Raw genomic sequence first — 16313 nt, 5'->3', positions numbered from 1 at the left:
CAGAGGAATTTTAAGTCTATGTACTGTAATCACAATGAACTTGTTGATTAAACACAACTTGGACCCAAAGAGTAGAACCCATCATATATATATATATACCATGTTACACTGATTCAAACCTTTGGCAAACTAGAACAATATTGTGGTATTTATTTGAAGATCAACAACTTTTATGATTTTTCTCCAGTCATAATAAATGTGAGCATAATTTAATCAACTTACTCACCTCCAAGCAACATTTCTTGAAGTAAACTGTCAATTTTAACCATACCAAACAGTTTTACAAATTGTATTTGCTCAATCATTTGCCAGGTGATACTCTGGACTGTAGGCAGAAGCAACAGGAGTTCTCCAAAGCGACCTCTAGAGTCATACTGGTGGTCATTGATGTAATCCTCCAAACTCATTTGAGCCTGAAATCTCATGTTCCTGACCTTCATTGGGTTATTCAGCCCCTTTGCATCTTCAAACGGCAGAGAAAAGTTACATAAATATGCAACACATAACTGGATAACTTAGTTTAATCTCAGAATTAGCCTATTGACTCTCCTATAATGAGTCTACTGGCTCTAAGAAGATGAGAGTGAAGAAGTGTTACAAACGGAGCACAGAGATGCTCTTACCATACTATGTTTAATTGGGTGGGAGTTAGCACATCATGTGAACTTGCTAAAGTAGTTAACTAACCTGCACAATTAATCAGATGAGGATATTTTTAGCTTTGAACAACCTCAGGCAGTTTGATTTAAACTGAATCCTTCCAGTGATCCATATCATGTAAGCTGTTTATTAATACATTTAATGGTTCTGAAAAAGAAAAAATAAAGCCTCAAAGAGACTTAGAAAAAAGGGTCTACCATGGACTCTGTTACCTGCTTTTTTGGGGGGGTTAGCTTATTCTTATGAGGAACTGTAAAAAAAAAAAAACAGAAAGAAAGGAGTAGGGGGAAAAGACTTCCCACTCTTGACTTCATGATGGTACCAGCCTTGACAGTTTCATCACAATTTCTTTTTCCTTAATTTATTTCTATTTAAAAAAAAAAAAAGATAGAAAATGGCAGTCTTCCAGCCTCCTTTATGGTAAGTTGGGAGGACTGAAAAAATAACCAATGCATAAAAGACCCAGTTATCCTAGTCTTTGTGCTGGCAACATACAGAATCTGTTGATTAAAAAAGCTAGAGTGTATAAACTCAGCAATGTTTATGTTTGGACTTTTGCCTTAATAGGATAACATGTGAGTATTTAGAGCAAAGAAAAAAAACCTTGCACTTTCCAAATTTATGATTTTCAGTATTATTTCTATCACAGAAAATATTAAGCCATGTTGTGGAAAATTAAGCTCTGACACTTCCTGGAATGAAGCTGCAGACGATAGGAAACAAATAAATGAATACTGAATATGTGTGTTGCCTTGAGTTGTTTATAAAAAATAAAGGTGATATATAAATAAATAAATTAATTAAAAATCAATGCCTAGGATATCAGAAGGATGAACACTGAATCCAAATAATTTATCTTGAACGATCCAGGGCTAGGGGCAATAAATATGTTACTTAGAAAAAATCTGGCAACAGATAAACTCTCAAGGCCAGCCAAGAGAGGGAACTCTAAGGAATCATATGTAGGCATTTAAGGGCAAATTGTATTGCCTGCTCTCCATCAATTTCAAAAGCTGCCTTCTATTTCTGTTAGTCCTTCCTTTAGGAATTGGTGACACACCTAAGGCAGGGTTGTCATAAAACTTTTTCATTTCTCAACAGGCACAAGGATTAAAGTTTCACTGAAAATCGAAAATATCCATTATAAATCTGATGTTGTCCAGATAATTCCCAGCCAACATGCTGATGTTTCAAAATGTTAAAATATGTTTGAGTCTCAATCATACAAAGACCTAGATGACAAAGTCCGGTTACACAAAGACCTATAATAACTCTGCTTATATTTGGAAAGCAACCATTTTTGTTACATTTGGAAAGGAAATTCTGAAGTATACCTGGATCAAAAAATACAATCGCCTTTAGGCATGCATATTCATTATCATCAATCTGAATTTCCTGAAATGGCTTAATGAGCTCATCCAGGATCCGGTTTGCTACTCTGCTAATCTCAGTTTCAGAACTGTTGCGATGGATGACAAAATCATTACCTTAAAAATAAAATCAGGTCAAAATTATTAATGATATCTGTGGCTTAAAACTACAAAGCCAATTACTATTTATTCACTGGTACATTTGAACAATTAAATACTCATCATTGTTTTCCCCCCACCACATGTTATGTGCCACCAATAATCTGCTTAATTATAACCATACAAATATAATATCATTTCACTTCATAATTGTGTACTTATCTAAATATGTCTATTTTTGAAGACAAAGTAGATCTTCTATATATAGAATAGCTGAAAGGCCAAATACTGTGCAAATTCATGTCCTGTCACAGATTTCCCAAATCAAATGCATCTGTTTGACTGCTCTGAAGAACAAAATCCTACATGTTCCACTTCCCTGTGGTCAATTGCTGAAGGTTGTGATTTATAAGTTCAGAGCTGGGAATAAGATGTTACCTACTGATGGTAGAAAGCCTTTCAACTTTTAGTTAAGTATTGGGGACAAAGGAGGGTAGCTCCTCTATGAACCAGCAGGGTCTAGCTGGTCATATGAATATTTTATCCCCAAGGAATATGTCCAAAAGCAGAGAAAAGGAATAAGGCAAAGGTTATGCAAACCATATGTGATGAATTGGGAAATGAGCCAAAATGTTTTCTTCTGCCAATCATGAGGAGAAATAAATCCTCATTTCAAGGGTCATGCTTATGGCAGAAGCAAAAGGATCCAAAAGCAATACTATTTGGGGTGTTTTTCCTCCAAGAAAAAAGTCCCTTCAACAACAATATTACAACAACAATAACAACAACATCAACTATTTCATCTGCAAAATAAAATTTATAAGATATGGTAGCAATAGAAAACTCTGATTCACTTTCAAAAGTAAGGAGAATTCCTATTTTTATGCAAAACAGTCCTGCCTCGGGATTTAATGAAAAACCTGTTTTATTATGTACCCTCAATTCTGGATTAATGCACTCCAAACTGAAGTCCTATGCATACTTTTCACTAAACATAGTTAGGGTTTTATTGATAAAAAAAACCAAAATAAATATAACCTAACCTAAAAGAATGATGTCTTTGTAAGCCATAGACCTTTTTGCTGCTCCAAGTAAAAGATGTTCTCCAGCATGTGCTCTTAACAGGGCAACCTTGGATATAAAAAACAGCAGATAAAACGTCAGTATAAAATATTAAAACAGAACATTAAAGAAAATCCAAACTGAATTAGGATAATCGGAATTATAGCTGTTCCTATTATGTTTAAAGTCTTCTTCTTTCCCAGAAAAAACATTGAAGATGTGAGGCTTCTGTTCAGAAATATATTGAAATTTTATCTTTTCTTTTAAAGAATTCATTTGTTTCCTAAATATTTTTGATACCTAAATATATCATGATATCACCATGCTTAATTGTGGATAACTGATCTAATAATAGCTAAATTCATACAACTTTTTGAAGCCCATAAAATCTTGGATGTGGCCTAATTTCCATTTATCAAATTCTTATCAAAGTGTAAAAGATTCTTTTCCATGCAATGCAACAGTGGATTTTCCAAATCATGCCTTTTTTTTCAGCAATCATATTTTGCCTTGATTTTCTATTGAATGTCTATGTAAACATATTGGCTCCATTCTATATGGTAGGAAATTCTGAAATCTGCTTGACATTCCCCTGTGGCTGAATCCTACCATACTTCCTTCTCAGATTCCATAACCAGTTCTGCATGAATATAAGCTTAAAGATCCTTAGTTTGATTTTAAATCATAGAATGATATTCTCCCCAAACTGAGAAAAAGGACCTAAAATAGATGCTTTAATTATTTCATACCTGGTCATCCAGCCGTAGTTCACAGAAAGCTGGAATATATTTTGCCCACTCTACAAGAACCAAGAGCTGTTGCTTCATAGATTCACAAACATCACTAACACCCGCAATTTTCTTATCACTGATGTCAGTAGTGCCAAGGTTTAAACTTGAAAGAGGAATCTGGGTGACACAAAGACTCAAATTGATTAAAGATTCAAAAGGCTATACCAGTCTTGATAATAGTTAGTTTATAAATGTAGGTATACATTCAGTTAAATAAGTTAAAATCTGTATTATTCAGGGTTCAGAAATTCTATTTTATTTACTTTCTATTTCTGAGTATATTCAAAGCTCATATATTTATTATTTAATATGCTTCCATACCACTCTCCATATATCAGATCTTAAATTACTTGTTCAATATTAAACACAATCTCAAAAATAATAAATTAGAGTAATATAAAACATTTATTAAAATAAGGGGAAAGAATGTAAAAAAATAAAATGATTCACCCTATACTTGTACAGATAAAGGTTCAGTAAAGTTATATCGATTTTTCGATGAATTTATAAAATCCTTCAATCAACCATAAAAAACAGAAATACAAAATAAAACAATGCAATAAAAAAGAATTAACAACTACCATTAATTATAAAAAAAAATTACAGGTAGTCCTCAACTTTCAATTATTTGTTTAACGGTGGTTGAAAATTACGATCACCTGACAAAAAGTGCTTAATGAGGTCAAATATCAAGCCTACATATTAATTCTGTCTCAATAGAGAGTTATCCTTTAGGGTGATTTTTGAACACTATGCGTCTCTAAGAGCATCTGCAGCTACACAGAAGACATTGTGGCAAAATATAGTCCAGATTCCAAAGGGGAAAGGAGTTCGTCCAAAGGAATAAGAGACAGCAAAGTTTAGTTTGGTTGGGAAGAAGGAAGAGGGTAAAATCAGCTCTTCCCTAGAGGTTCTCATTGTGTATCTTTAATGACGCAAGTAATTTACTTTAATTGGGTAACATTTCTGACTACGGGTATAGAACAATAAAGGAAAGTGCTTAGAAGTAAATCTGTGTGTCTTTTTTGGTTAGGCAGGCCTGACAGATACCTATCTTGTTCATATGCAGTACAGTAGAAACAACTGTTCAGAAATAGCTAAAAGATAGTAGAAGAAAAAAAAACCTGGTGAGTTGGGAATCAAAGCTAAAGCAATTTGAAGGAAAACAAACTGTTTTAGAAGAAACACATGATAAATGTCTGTTGGCTGAGACACAAAGAAAAAGAATAAGAAAAAGAAAAAAAGAAACATAAGTAGAAGTATTTTATTTCCTACAGTATATGAAGATGTTTATATATTGTATAATATCCCATCATATCACTTTTATGGTAATATAGTTTTCACCAATAGAGCAAAAATATTTAGAGTAGATCTTGCAGTCCTTGACCTTCTTCTGACTTCTTGAGGCATACTCCAAGTGATTGGAGAAACATTTCATAAGAACTCCTTACAGATTATACCTGATGGTGATAATGGTGTCCTTCTCACCTGAATCATTGAGTGTTATTACAAAGTAAGCCGAATAAAATTAGAATTCTCTTCAGAGAGCCTTCCTGTTTTATTTTGTTATTACAAATGCAAAAAGAATAGATATGGCTATAAATAATGGACTCGGAGAGTATTCAAGAGATTGAATAGGCACTGATGGTGGATTACTCTACCTGACGAGAAAGCACTTCAGCCTGGAACAGTGTGTTAATAGAAGGAGGAGCACTGCCATCAGAGGTGCTTCGCCTGGTACTTATTCGGTCCCGTTCATTTTGAACAGCTGGAGGAGGAAAAGAAGTGGAAGAACAAGAAAACATAAGCTATTCATATTTTGTTGCATGCAAACAATTGCAATGAATTATGTTTCAAACTGGTATTACAAAGTTATATAAATTTAAGGATCCATACTTGGCCATGGAGAAGAATGGCACTGTCTTTTAATCATTTATCCTGGCAATTGTAATCTATATATTTTTCCTAAATTACTAATTTCTACTAAGAACACTATCTAAAGAGGAAACTGTGTTTTGTGTTTGTGTGTGCGTGTTCGCGTGTGTGCTTGTAAATGCAAGCTTTTAAAAAATAGGGTGTGCCTCTGTATATGTGTGCATGCCAAGAAAACTGTCCATATAGTTGCTAGAAGATTAAGAGGCATGCATGCATGCATGCATGCACGCACGCACGCACACACACACACACACACACACACACACACACGCCTGAGGTGACATACACAGAAAGGCACAAATGAAAGCTAATTTGTCTTAGTGGCTGATGATTCATAAGACAGGATAAACATACTGATTTAGAGAAAATTGAAATAAGTTGACAAATACGTTGATGAAGAAATGAAAGGCACAGTGATTGAACATTGCATTAGTGCTAGAATTAACAATTACTCCCTTTTAATTAATCAACTGGTTAACAGACTTGATTGGAGGGATGATTTTTAAAAATCCTATTTTAAGGTAATTATGTCATCCCAAAAGAGGGATTTCAGAAGACTGTAATATACAAGGAAGCAAATTACTTGTAAAATTTGTTGGGGAGGCAGTCAACTATATCACGGTTTATATAGAGTCATTTAAACTTCCAATACTTGTGCATTAGAGTTGATCATTTTCTCCTACACAATAGGTTTAAATATTTTCTATCCACACTTTTCAAGCTGGGGAAAAAAAATTCTTCACCACACAATACTTTTTACACTTTCTGTCTCAGCACTTTGAATTGTTGAGGAGAACCATAGAAACACATTTCTGCACTTATAAAGCAATTTTTTAAACACACACACACAGAGAGAGAGAGAGAGAGAGAGAGAGAGAGAGAGAGAGAGAGAGAGAGAGAGAGAGAGAGAGAGAGAGAGAGATGTTACCAATGCCATGAGGCCCAGGGGAACTGAGACATTTCCCAGGATTTGTTTTTATCTGTATTCATGTTTTTGAGGAATACCTGATACTGCCTGTCTGCAAACAGAAATATACTTGTTGGGACATGAGATAATTTAGTTGTAGCACCTAATTATATTCCAATAAAAGATGGCTCAGCAATTAAGTCACTGGGCTTGTCAGCTGGAAAGAGTCAGCACCACACAAAAGAGTGAGTTCCCATCCTCGCCCCGTCTCCTGCACACCTAGCAGTTTGAAAGCATGTTTAATGTAAGTAGATAAATAGGTACCACTTCAGTGGGAAGGTAACAGTGCTCCATGACTTCATGCTGGCCACATGAATGTGAAAATATCTTCAGACAACTGCAGGCTCAATGGCCTTGAAACGCAGATGAGCTTTGCCCCCTATAGTCAGCAACAACTCTTTTACCTTTTTTTTTTTAAATTCCAAAAAGATTAACCTAGCTTTTTGTTTTCAACATTTAAGAGTATTTACTCTGGTGGAGATTTCTCAGAGTTTTTAATTACAAATTTTAAAGCTATTTTGGTATGACTATCATAATGTTGATACATTCATTTTGGTCCCTGTTTATTATCAAAGTTTAATGTTGAAAGCCTGAAAAAAAGGTCTAAATGGCTCATGTAAATATTTTTTTATCAAAAAGCTCCAAGATATTTGCACGGAAATAATAGAACACTGAAACATAGACTGAAATATTAAATAGCCAGCAAACATTCTTTTTCCGCCTACTATAACATTTAACAACAGGAATTCTGGCCCTTACATAACCAATATAGAACTATTGGACACAAGCAAAAGAGGGCTGTTTCACCTTTAATAATGCCACAGAAGACCAAATTTTCTGTGATGACAAATTGTACTTGCTGAAATACATCTTCTATGTGACCTCTCAAGATGCATGAACAATATATCTGTATTTCTAGAGTGTTCTACCTCATGTGTGCACACATATACACATACACACACACAAACAAAAGAAAAATAGCAGCATAAATTCCATTTTTTTTCAGAGAAAAGAAATACTGTAATAAAGAACAAGAAAACTAAAATGTTCCCATTCCCCACTAAAAAATCTCTGAGTATATCAAGAGTATGTTGGCTAACTTTTTTGAATCAAGGAGGGAGGTGATATATAACTACAAGAAACTATTGTGAAATCCTAGGTTGTTGTGGGTAGAACAAAGCATATTGGAAGCCAAGAGTTGAAAGAAGTCTGAGAAACAGATTACACTTTCCCTATACAGTGCACAATGTAATCTTTCCACTTTTACCATTTATGATAGACAGATCTTTCCACCATTTCCCAAACTAGCTTAACTAAACACATATGATATGTGCATTCAAAGAAATGCATGGTAATACTTCAAGAAATCCAGATATTCTCAAAATATTTTTAAGACATTTAAATTCAGTATCTACAACATTATGCAGGATTTATCCTAAGAGAAAGCAGATAAGGTGGCCATTCCTTCCCCCCTTTACAGTTCTCGGGCCATCAGATTCATTTTCCTGAAGACATTTTAGATTCTTTACAGCAAAGAGAATAAAGACTTTGCATAAGTTTCATTCACTTTTTTTCCCCCTGTGGGATCATTTTATTTTGTGGCCTTCAATGTGCAATTCTGTATTCCATTATAGCATTTCAGGAAGCTTGTCCACCCCAAGGATAAAACACCCAGACAAAAACCAAGCAATGTGATATATGCCATACAATGCAGTGAGACATGTGGAGATCTATACACTGGCAAAACAAAACTGCTACTTCATAACATAGGTAAGGTGGCCAACCATCCTCCTTTAGGGAGGACAGTCCTCCTTTTGTAAGTTCTGTCCTCCCTTGAAAAGTGTCCTCCTACTGTCCTCCTTTTTGATATTTGAAGACTAATCTGCAGGGCTTTTTTTTTCTCATAGAACGCTCAGAATGGCGTTCTGGCACCTTTTTTTTATTTTTTTTTTCAACTTTTGCATGAGCTGTGCTACTCCCGCTATTGGCTTTCGAAAGCCAATAGGAATTGCTGCTGAGCGTGCCAAAACATCCGACTGGCAAACTTTGCACATGCAAGTTATCTGCATTATTGTTGCAATGAATAAAATGTTTCTTTTATTTACAATATTTTTTTCTTCAATTTATTTGTGTCCTCCTTTTCATTGTAAAAAAGTTGCTCACCTTAACATAGGAGATCAAACCTATCAGGACAAGATTCAACTGTCAATCTGCATTTGAAAAACAAAGGTCACTCTTTTGAAGATAGCAAAGTCCACATTTTGGATACAGAGGGTCATTAGTTTGAAAAAGGTGTAAAAGAGGCCATTTAGGTTAGCCCTCTCTCAACAGAGGGGGAGAGATAAAACACCACCTACCTCTAGTCTACAATGCAGCTCTTGCCTAGTGCCAAGAAAATTCCACAAACAATTACACTGTGAAGGCAAAGATAAACCCCCAAGTGGCCGCATGAACTCAGAAAAAGAGCAAAGGGAGCAGTTGTCTGCAAGAAATACAATTGGTTCATTTCCTCCACCACCATCCAGTCAGAACCTATCCTTCCATCCCCCCTCCACCCTGTCTCAATTGTCAGTATCTATCCTCCATCCCTCCCTTCCCACCAACTGATGAAGTTTCTTGGATGAGAAACAAAATGATTTGTTCTTATTCCTCCAGAAAAAACAGTCCAGTTGCCTTTTGAAAAAGCACTTTTGAGACAACAATCATATAAGTATACAGAAAGAGAACGCCATTTTGAAATTACAGCAAGGTGTTCATTAAAAGGAATAAAAAAAGGTTCCCTCCCTCCCCTTTCGAAAAGGTTTATGCATAAGGGCATGTCAAGGACTTAGTTCCAGTCAATGTATCTTTTTAGTTCATACAGAACCTTATCACTTTTTGTGCGAGCAGAGATTGTATTTCCAGTTATCTATTTGCGATTTTTAGTGAAGCAATCTGCATCCAAGAAGTTATAAGTAGCATCAATGCTTCAATAAAAAAATGTGTTCAGCTTACTATACAGTATTCACAGCTTATATGAAGAATGAACACACTTTATGGTGAAGACACACAAGATTCTTAGCCAAGGACATTCGCTGATGGGCCTTTTATTAAGGTCATAATAAGAAATGTCATACAGTGATAAACACTAAGTGATAAATGATCATGTAGACATGAATCAAGAATGATGTCCCAGGTTTTTTTTTAAACTGGAAAAATGTTACCTTTCTCATTCCTTAACTCAGCATCTGAACAACAAAATTCAGTTAAAAGCTTTAAATATAAAATTATACCAGAGAGATCATCACCTGTTTTGATTTGCCAAGCTAAATAGAGAAGCTATGTGGGGAAGAAAAAGTAATTTTAAAAAAACTGAAAAGTTTCTCAGAAATAAATACTTAGCTTGCACATAATTCATCTTGAAAGTGTTATTGTGTGTATGAGTGTGTGTGTGTTTGATGAAATCATATTGTAGCATGAAGTGCTGTTAAAATATAAAAATCTGGGAAGAATATGAAAGATAAGCATAGAGGTTCATTGATATAATTCTTCATGGCCAGGTAAATCTTTCTCCCTTAAATTATTTCAGTTTTCTATGATTCTTCACATCACATCCTAGACAAGTTTCCAAATTAACCTTCAGCTAGGAAGGGTAGTGAAGACTGTGATAGGTGAAGAAGGAAGAGATGAAGAACAATAGAGTCATGGGAATATCAAGAAACCATCAAAAGCATTCTATAACTGAAGTTTTAGGATGATTAAATCTCAAATAGCCATTGTACAGTATCAGACCCTGATGAACAATAAAAATTGCAAAAATGAGTTAAGAGACTATTTGGAAGAGAGTCACAGTATTTTCTTTTATACAAATCTGAAATTCTTCTTTAAGAAAACAATAATATTGCAATCCTATACTTCAGCCTTTCTACAACACAGTGTTCCCCAGATGTTTCAGCAATGTGTATGCTGGCTGGGTATGATGGAAATGAAGATTCAACATATCTGGAGGAGATGCATTTGGCAAGTGATTTTGAATATGTATCTGGCAGTATAAGACCTTGAAGTTATATCTTAAAAAAAGCAAGTATAAGATTCACTATATGGAATTAAGCAATAAAGTATTACTGTCTTTCACTGCCTCTCATTCTCCATCTCAGGAGAAGTAAACTAAACAGTTTTCTATGAATATTCTGAAACTGAGCTGACAACATTTTTATTTTGAATATGTCAATGGCAATTGAAAAAGAAATTTAAATGTTATTATTCTTACTTTACTAATGGCTTTGGCGTTGCTATTTCATTTGGATTTGAAATAAACCACTATGTAACTTTTCTAAACCGAATTCAGAACAGATGGGATTTGTGTTTGTTTATTATGCAAATGTATATGCTTCCTCTTTATTCAAAATATTCCTCAACTCAATTACTAATGGGGTTAAATTTTAGACTTGTATACAAAGAGCAGCTGGCATGGATAGTCATTTCTTTTTTCCTTCCCCAAAATTTTGTTTGTTTCTTTATTTAATGAAAAACAGGCTCTATGGCTACAACTGGGAATCAGTTTCCTCTTGTTTGTTGATCAAAACTTCTCTTCTAGCTTCTTCTGCTATTAAGGGAGAAAAAAGCTCAAGGACCTCATACACTAGAATTGCTGTATGGGTGAGGTAGCCTTATAAGTTGAATGACTGAATGAAATATTTTTACCATTGGCTGTAAAGCAGATGAATTAATGATTTGCTCAATCTGGTGAGAAGGATAAGTGTGTCAGATGATATTAAATAGCCTTTCTGCCTGTCAGTCTTCCCAGTTGCACTTTCAGAGGCTTTTCTTAATTACTTTTAAGAAAAGTCTTTTGGAGAAAAGAGACATTCCAGATGCAATGAATTGTTAAACCTAAATTGTTCTTCAATATCAAAACTGAAGAATTTTTTAAAAATCTACAGAGATATTTGCAGATTAGGTGAAAATAGAGAAGGAGTCATTATTATTTTTCAAAAGTTATAGGGTGATCAAGAGATCATGTATAGATTTGCTTAACCTTTAAAGATCCTGGCACACTAACAGCATCATCTGTAAGATTAGTGGCAGAACTTGAGGCAGAGTCAAAGGAAGACTCAGACTACAGTCTCTACATAGCCACAAATACCTTGTTGTATTTGTATCTTTAATACCTTGTTGTGTACTTTTCCTCATCAAAATACATTCAGCCATTCATTTTTAGGAGGAAACATAAGTAGATACTCAGAAATATAATTAGCCTGAGGACTAAGCCTCTGACCCGAGTGACCACACTATGGTCATAGATTTTGATCTTAAACTACATAAACCTACTTTGAATTCTACGTACTAAAATAAAAAGAGAAACCACTAAATATTTAATATTAGTATTACCAAACCACACAGTTCTCTTCCATCTATGATATGGCAAGATTCTCAATGCACTATTTTAATATTCACATCTAGTTCCATCAATCATTCTTGCATAATTTATGCAAGTATTAACAACCAATGTGTTTTATAAGGAAATAAGAGTAATATACCATAATATACCATAATTCATAAAATCTCTGATACATTATCATTACTTTTCTCAGTTTATATCTGAAAAACTTAGGCCAAATGAAATGCCATCTAAAAATCCATATAAAACAGCGGTTCTCAACCTATGGGTTGCGACCCCATTTGGGGTCGATCGACCATTTTTTGGGGGTCGCCAAAGGCGGCGATTCACCATTTTCTCCCCTCCGGGGCGGTGCCGCGCATGGGGGCGGCGGCGCGCCTCCGGGGGCGCGCATGCGCACCGCGCATAAGGGCGGGGGGGTCGCCGTCACACAAACGTTGAGAACCGCTGCTCTAAAAGGATATTTTCTGAGATTCTGTTAATTCAAGTCTCCTATCTAAATCCAGCATTTAATCACAATAGATGCCACCACACTACTACTTATTTTTACAAAGCTTTGGGAACTGCATTTTTATGATAGCACTGGGCTATATGTATTTAGATATGTTTGAAATTACCATACCAATTTTTAGCATTTTAACAAAAATTGCATAGCAATGCAATGTATACAAGATATATTTAAACTTCTTTTTTTAAAAAAAAACTCCTTTCAAGGTAAGATATTTAGTACATATTCTTACATATTTTGTTTCCTGATAATTTCTTTTTTTTAAATTACCTTCCTTCTTCATCCCAGCACGAAAGCACTTTTTTAAGCGACAGTATCTGCACTGATTTCTCTTGTCCTTATCAACAATACATTGCCGGCTAAATCTGTTGAACAGAATCAAGGGTAAATATATTAGAGTACAAGTACAGGAGGATCCTGATTAGCACAAGTGAAACAATTAATGGGCACTGTCAAAACAATGTCTTTGACTCTTAACCTTCACCAGTACTTTTTTCTTTAATCAGACTTGAAACATTTGTCTTTGCTATTCTTCTAACAGGAATAATTCCTTTTGATGGGCAAGTAAAATCCCATTAGGTTATTCATCATCTGCTGAAAGCAAGGCATATAAATTCTGCTCTCGGTTTCACGAATGCTTAGGATAACTCTTTTGGTCTCCCTTTGATCTGTTCCTGTTGTTGAATATGATCAGGAGCAAAAAATAAAAGAAAGGAGTCCTGTTAGATCAGAATAAAAGCTTATCTACTTTAGCAGTTAGTTTCCAAGTGGTCAAAATGATGCTTCTATAAAATAGTCATTCAAAAGATTAAAGCATCATCTCTCCATATTATGTGTACCATCATCTGGATCCAAGAGATACAGCCTTTGTTCAGAAAAGATCTGTTTATCTTTATTAATAGCAATTGATAAATATATCTTTTTAAGCAAATTAATGAATTAATCTGTCAGTGAGACTCTTTCATCAGAATTAAGAAATATTTCCAGCCTGAAACACACTGAGGCTGCCTGTCCCTACATAATTATTTCATACTCATGTTATAAAACTCATGTAAAAACAATGGAGAAAAGCAATGCAGTTTCTTTAAATAATAAAAGAGACAGGAAGATATCCTGATTACAGAGAGAGTGAGTTGGGCCTTGCCTACTGAATAGCATTAGCGCATTGTTTGAGCAAGGAGTGGTATAAAGAGATGAGCTACTATGTTTTAAGAAAATAGGCACATACGTAATTCTTGATTCACCATAAATGAAATCCAAAAACATATTTGCAAAAGACTTGCCATTTTCCACAGTACCATGTACAAGTTTTGATTGCTTGAGCCAGAATCTCAAGATAACAAAACATTTTGAAAAGAAGACCTGAATCTACAATAGTAATAGTGGAGGGGGGAGTACTGTTTAACCTCGGCAACAATCCTAGTCAACCTTCTCAAAAAAGGAGAAAAAGATCAAACAAAATGCCAGGGGGCACTTTGTAGCACAAATCTAGTCATACTTGAGAAAAAATGAAAATAACAGGGACTCACAGTAAGGCAACAAGAAGTAGTAAAAGCTGATAGAGGAGTAATTACTGAAGATCAAAATCTACATTTGATGTTACTTGGGAATGAACAGAATAGGGTTTAACATTATAAATTTCTGTTAGACAAGATAATTCAAATTTCCTCTGCTAATCTATAAACTTCTCTTGCATTAAAAAAAATAGAATGCGGCAAAGATTAAAAGCCAGAAATTAATGCTACTTCACTGAATCAGTGACTTTTTCAACACTAACTAGGTAATATGTAGTCAAGCACACAAAGTGTTTAAGAAAGCTTTCTCCACTCCACTCCAGGCTTCTAGATTTCATTTTTCAGAATTCACTAGCTCAGAATAGCTACTGTTGAGAACTGAAGATCACATATCTCAATACTCACAAATTGGGTAAAGCTAATTTAAGGCATATATCTTATTGGAATCAAGGATCTTTGTCTTCTATTCTCCTGATCTTGAATTTTGGATACTCTGTAGCGACAAAAGTTCACAGAACATATATCTAATTCAGAAAAGGGGAAAACTAGCATTTGCTAAATATATTAATGTTAACCTGGCAGCCTTTCCCAATCTGTTTTTGCCCAAAATCCAATCTCACAATTTCCAGCTATTGTGGGTCTCAATATATCTATCTATGTGTCAAATTAAAGACATAAATTTTATGTATCATCTATGGTATACATCCATGACGATCTTTGCTAATCTTTTTTTTCCAGTTTAATCACATTTAAATCGTTCAGTAAGTACCAAACACAATCCATACAATGTGTCTTGGACAATGTTATGCTTTGCTAAATGAACTTTAAAGTGATCTTCAGATCAATACTTCTTTTGAATGTGCACTTATTAGCAATGCCTTTTACCAATTTTGACTACTTTTTCACTTGTGGCTTTTCTGTAAAAACTGGACTTTGATATTTATGATTTGGTTATCATGAGATAATTACTGCAATGTGCTTTATATGGGGTGTCCTTGTGCCGGTCTCTGCAATGGAAAAGCAGGAAATGTATATAATAAATTAACATTTATTACACCAATAGTCCAAACTTGTTTGACAACCAGCACATTTCGAGGCTTAGTTCAAAGTGCTAGTTTGTCCTTTAAAGACTCAACACTTCAGATCATAGGATTACCTGATTTATCTTTGCATGTTCTATGCAACACTATCCATTCATTCTCTGTTGGGAACTCGCCAGCTAGGCTTGAAGGAAGAGTCAAACAAGGACATAATTTGGAAACATTGCATAGCTGCAAGTGGCAAATGCTTGACCTCATCCAAGATTTGGAATCCTTAACTTCTCATCCCACAGGAAGGCAAGAAATCTAAGGAGATTCTTGTAACATAGGGAGAAGTCAATAAAATTGTTTACTTCAGCTATTTATGAGTAGCTCTGGTTCCTTGTGTGTAGCATGCTCCAAATACTGTCATCAGATATGTCATGGCATAGAATATCTAGCTATGCGATTGTTTTTGTACCCACTTTCTAGAATTACTTCAGGATAAAGAGCCGAGGTGGCGCAGCAGTTAGAGTGCAGCACTGCAGGCCACTTTAGCTGACTGTGTTCAGCAGGTCAGCAGTTCAAATCTCACCGGCTCAAGGTTGACTCAGCCTTCCATCCTTCCAAGGTAGGTAAAATGAGGACCCAGATTGTTGGGGGCAATGTAAATGTATATATATATATATATATATATATATATATATATATATATATATATATATATATACATTGCTTACTGGTGTACACAGCTTAGAGAGTGCTTGCACTTAAAGCGGTATATAAGTATCATAAATAAATAAATAAATAAATAAATAAATAAATAAATAAATAAAGGCCAGAACAGTTCTAGAAAGCTTTCCCCAAAGGCTCCAAAGGACTTCTCTTGGCTTTACAATTTTTAGTGACAAATTTAGTGACAAATTTAATTTCAGGCTTTAAATTAGAATTTATGTTCTTTTTGTACGAGCTCCCAATTCAAATGTTTTTAATTATAGATGTCAGGGG

At 34.7% G+C, this 16313-nt stretch overlaps 1 protein-coding gene across 5 annotated transcripts in view; it reads right to left on the bottom strand.

Moving 5' to 3' along the window:
- Positions 1–9: 9 nt before the first annotated feature.
- The window catches only part of HNF4G (hepatocyte nuclear factor 4 gamma), a 61421-nt gene continuing 45117 nt past the window's right edge, over positions 10–16313 (bottom strand). For 4 of the 5 annotated variants that reach the window (XM_039332067.1, XM_039332065.1, XM_039332064.1 and 1 more), the window contains 6 exons: positions 13043–13137; positions 5644–5750; positions 3941–4099; positions 3173–3260; positions 1995–2147; positions 10–463 (listed from right to left, as the gene is read on the bottom strand). In XM_039332067.1, the coding sequence (XP_039188001.1) occupies positions 219–463; positions 1995–2147; positions 3173–3260; positions 3941–4099; positions 5644–5750; positions 13043–13137 (847 nt within the window). In that variant the 3' untranslated portion in view covers positions 10–218. Of the gene's footprint in view, positions 464–687; positions 2148–3172; positions 3261–3940; positions 4100–5643; positions 5751–13042; positions 13138–16313 lie in introns of all 5 variants that reach the window. The other variant, XR_005555305.1, reaches the window with a different exon arrangement.

This window comes from Crotalus tigris, unplaced genomic scaffold (genome assembly GCF_016545835.1).
Source record: "Crotalus tigris isolate CLP2741 ecotype Arizona unplaced genomic scaffold, ASM1654583v1 scf7180000024445.887990, whole genome shotgun sequence".
NCBI classification, from domain to species: domain Eukaryota; kingdom Metazoa; phylum Chordata; class Lepidosauria; order Squamata; family Viperidae; genus Crotalus; species Crotalus tigris.
Note: the sequence above shows the minus strand (reverse complement) of the source record. Positions and strands in the feature narration are given on the sequence as shown.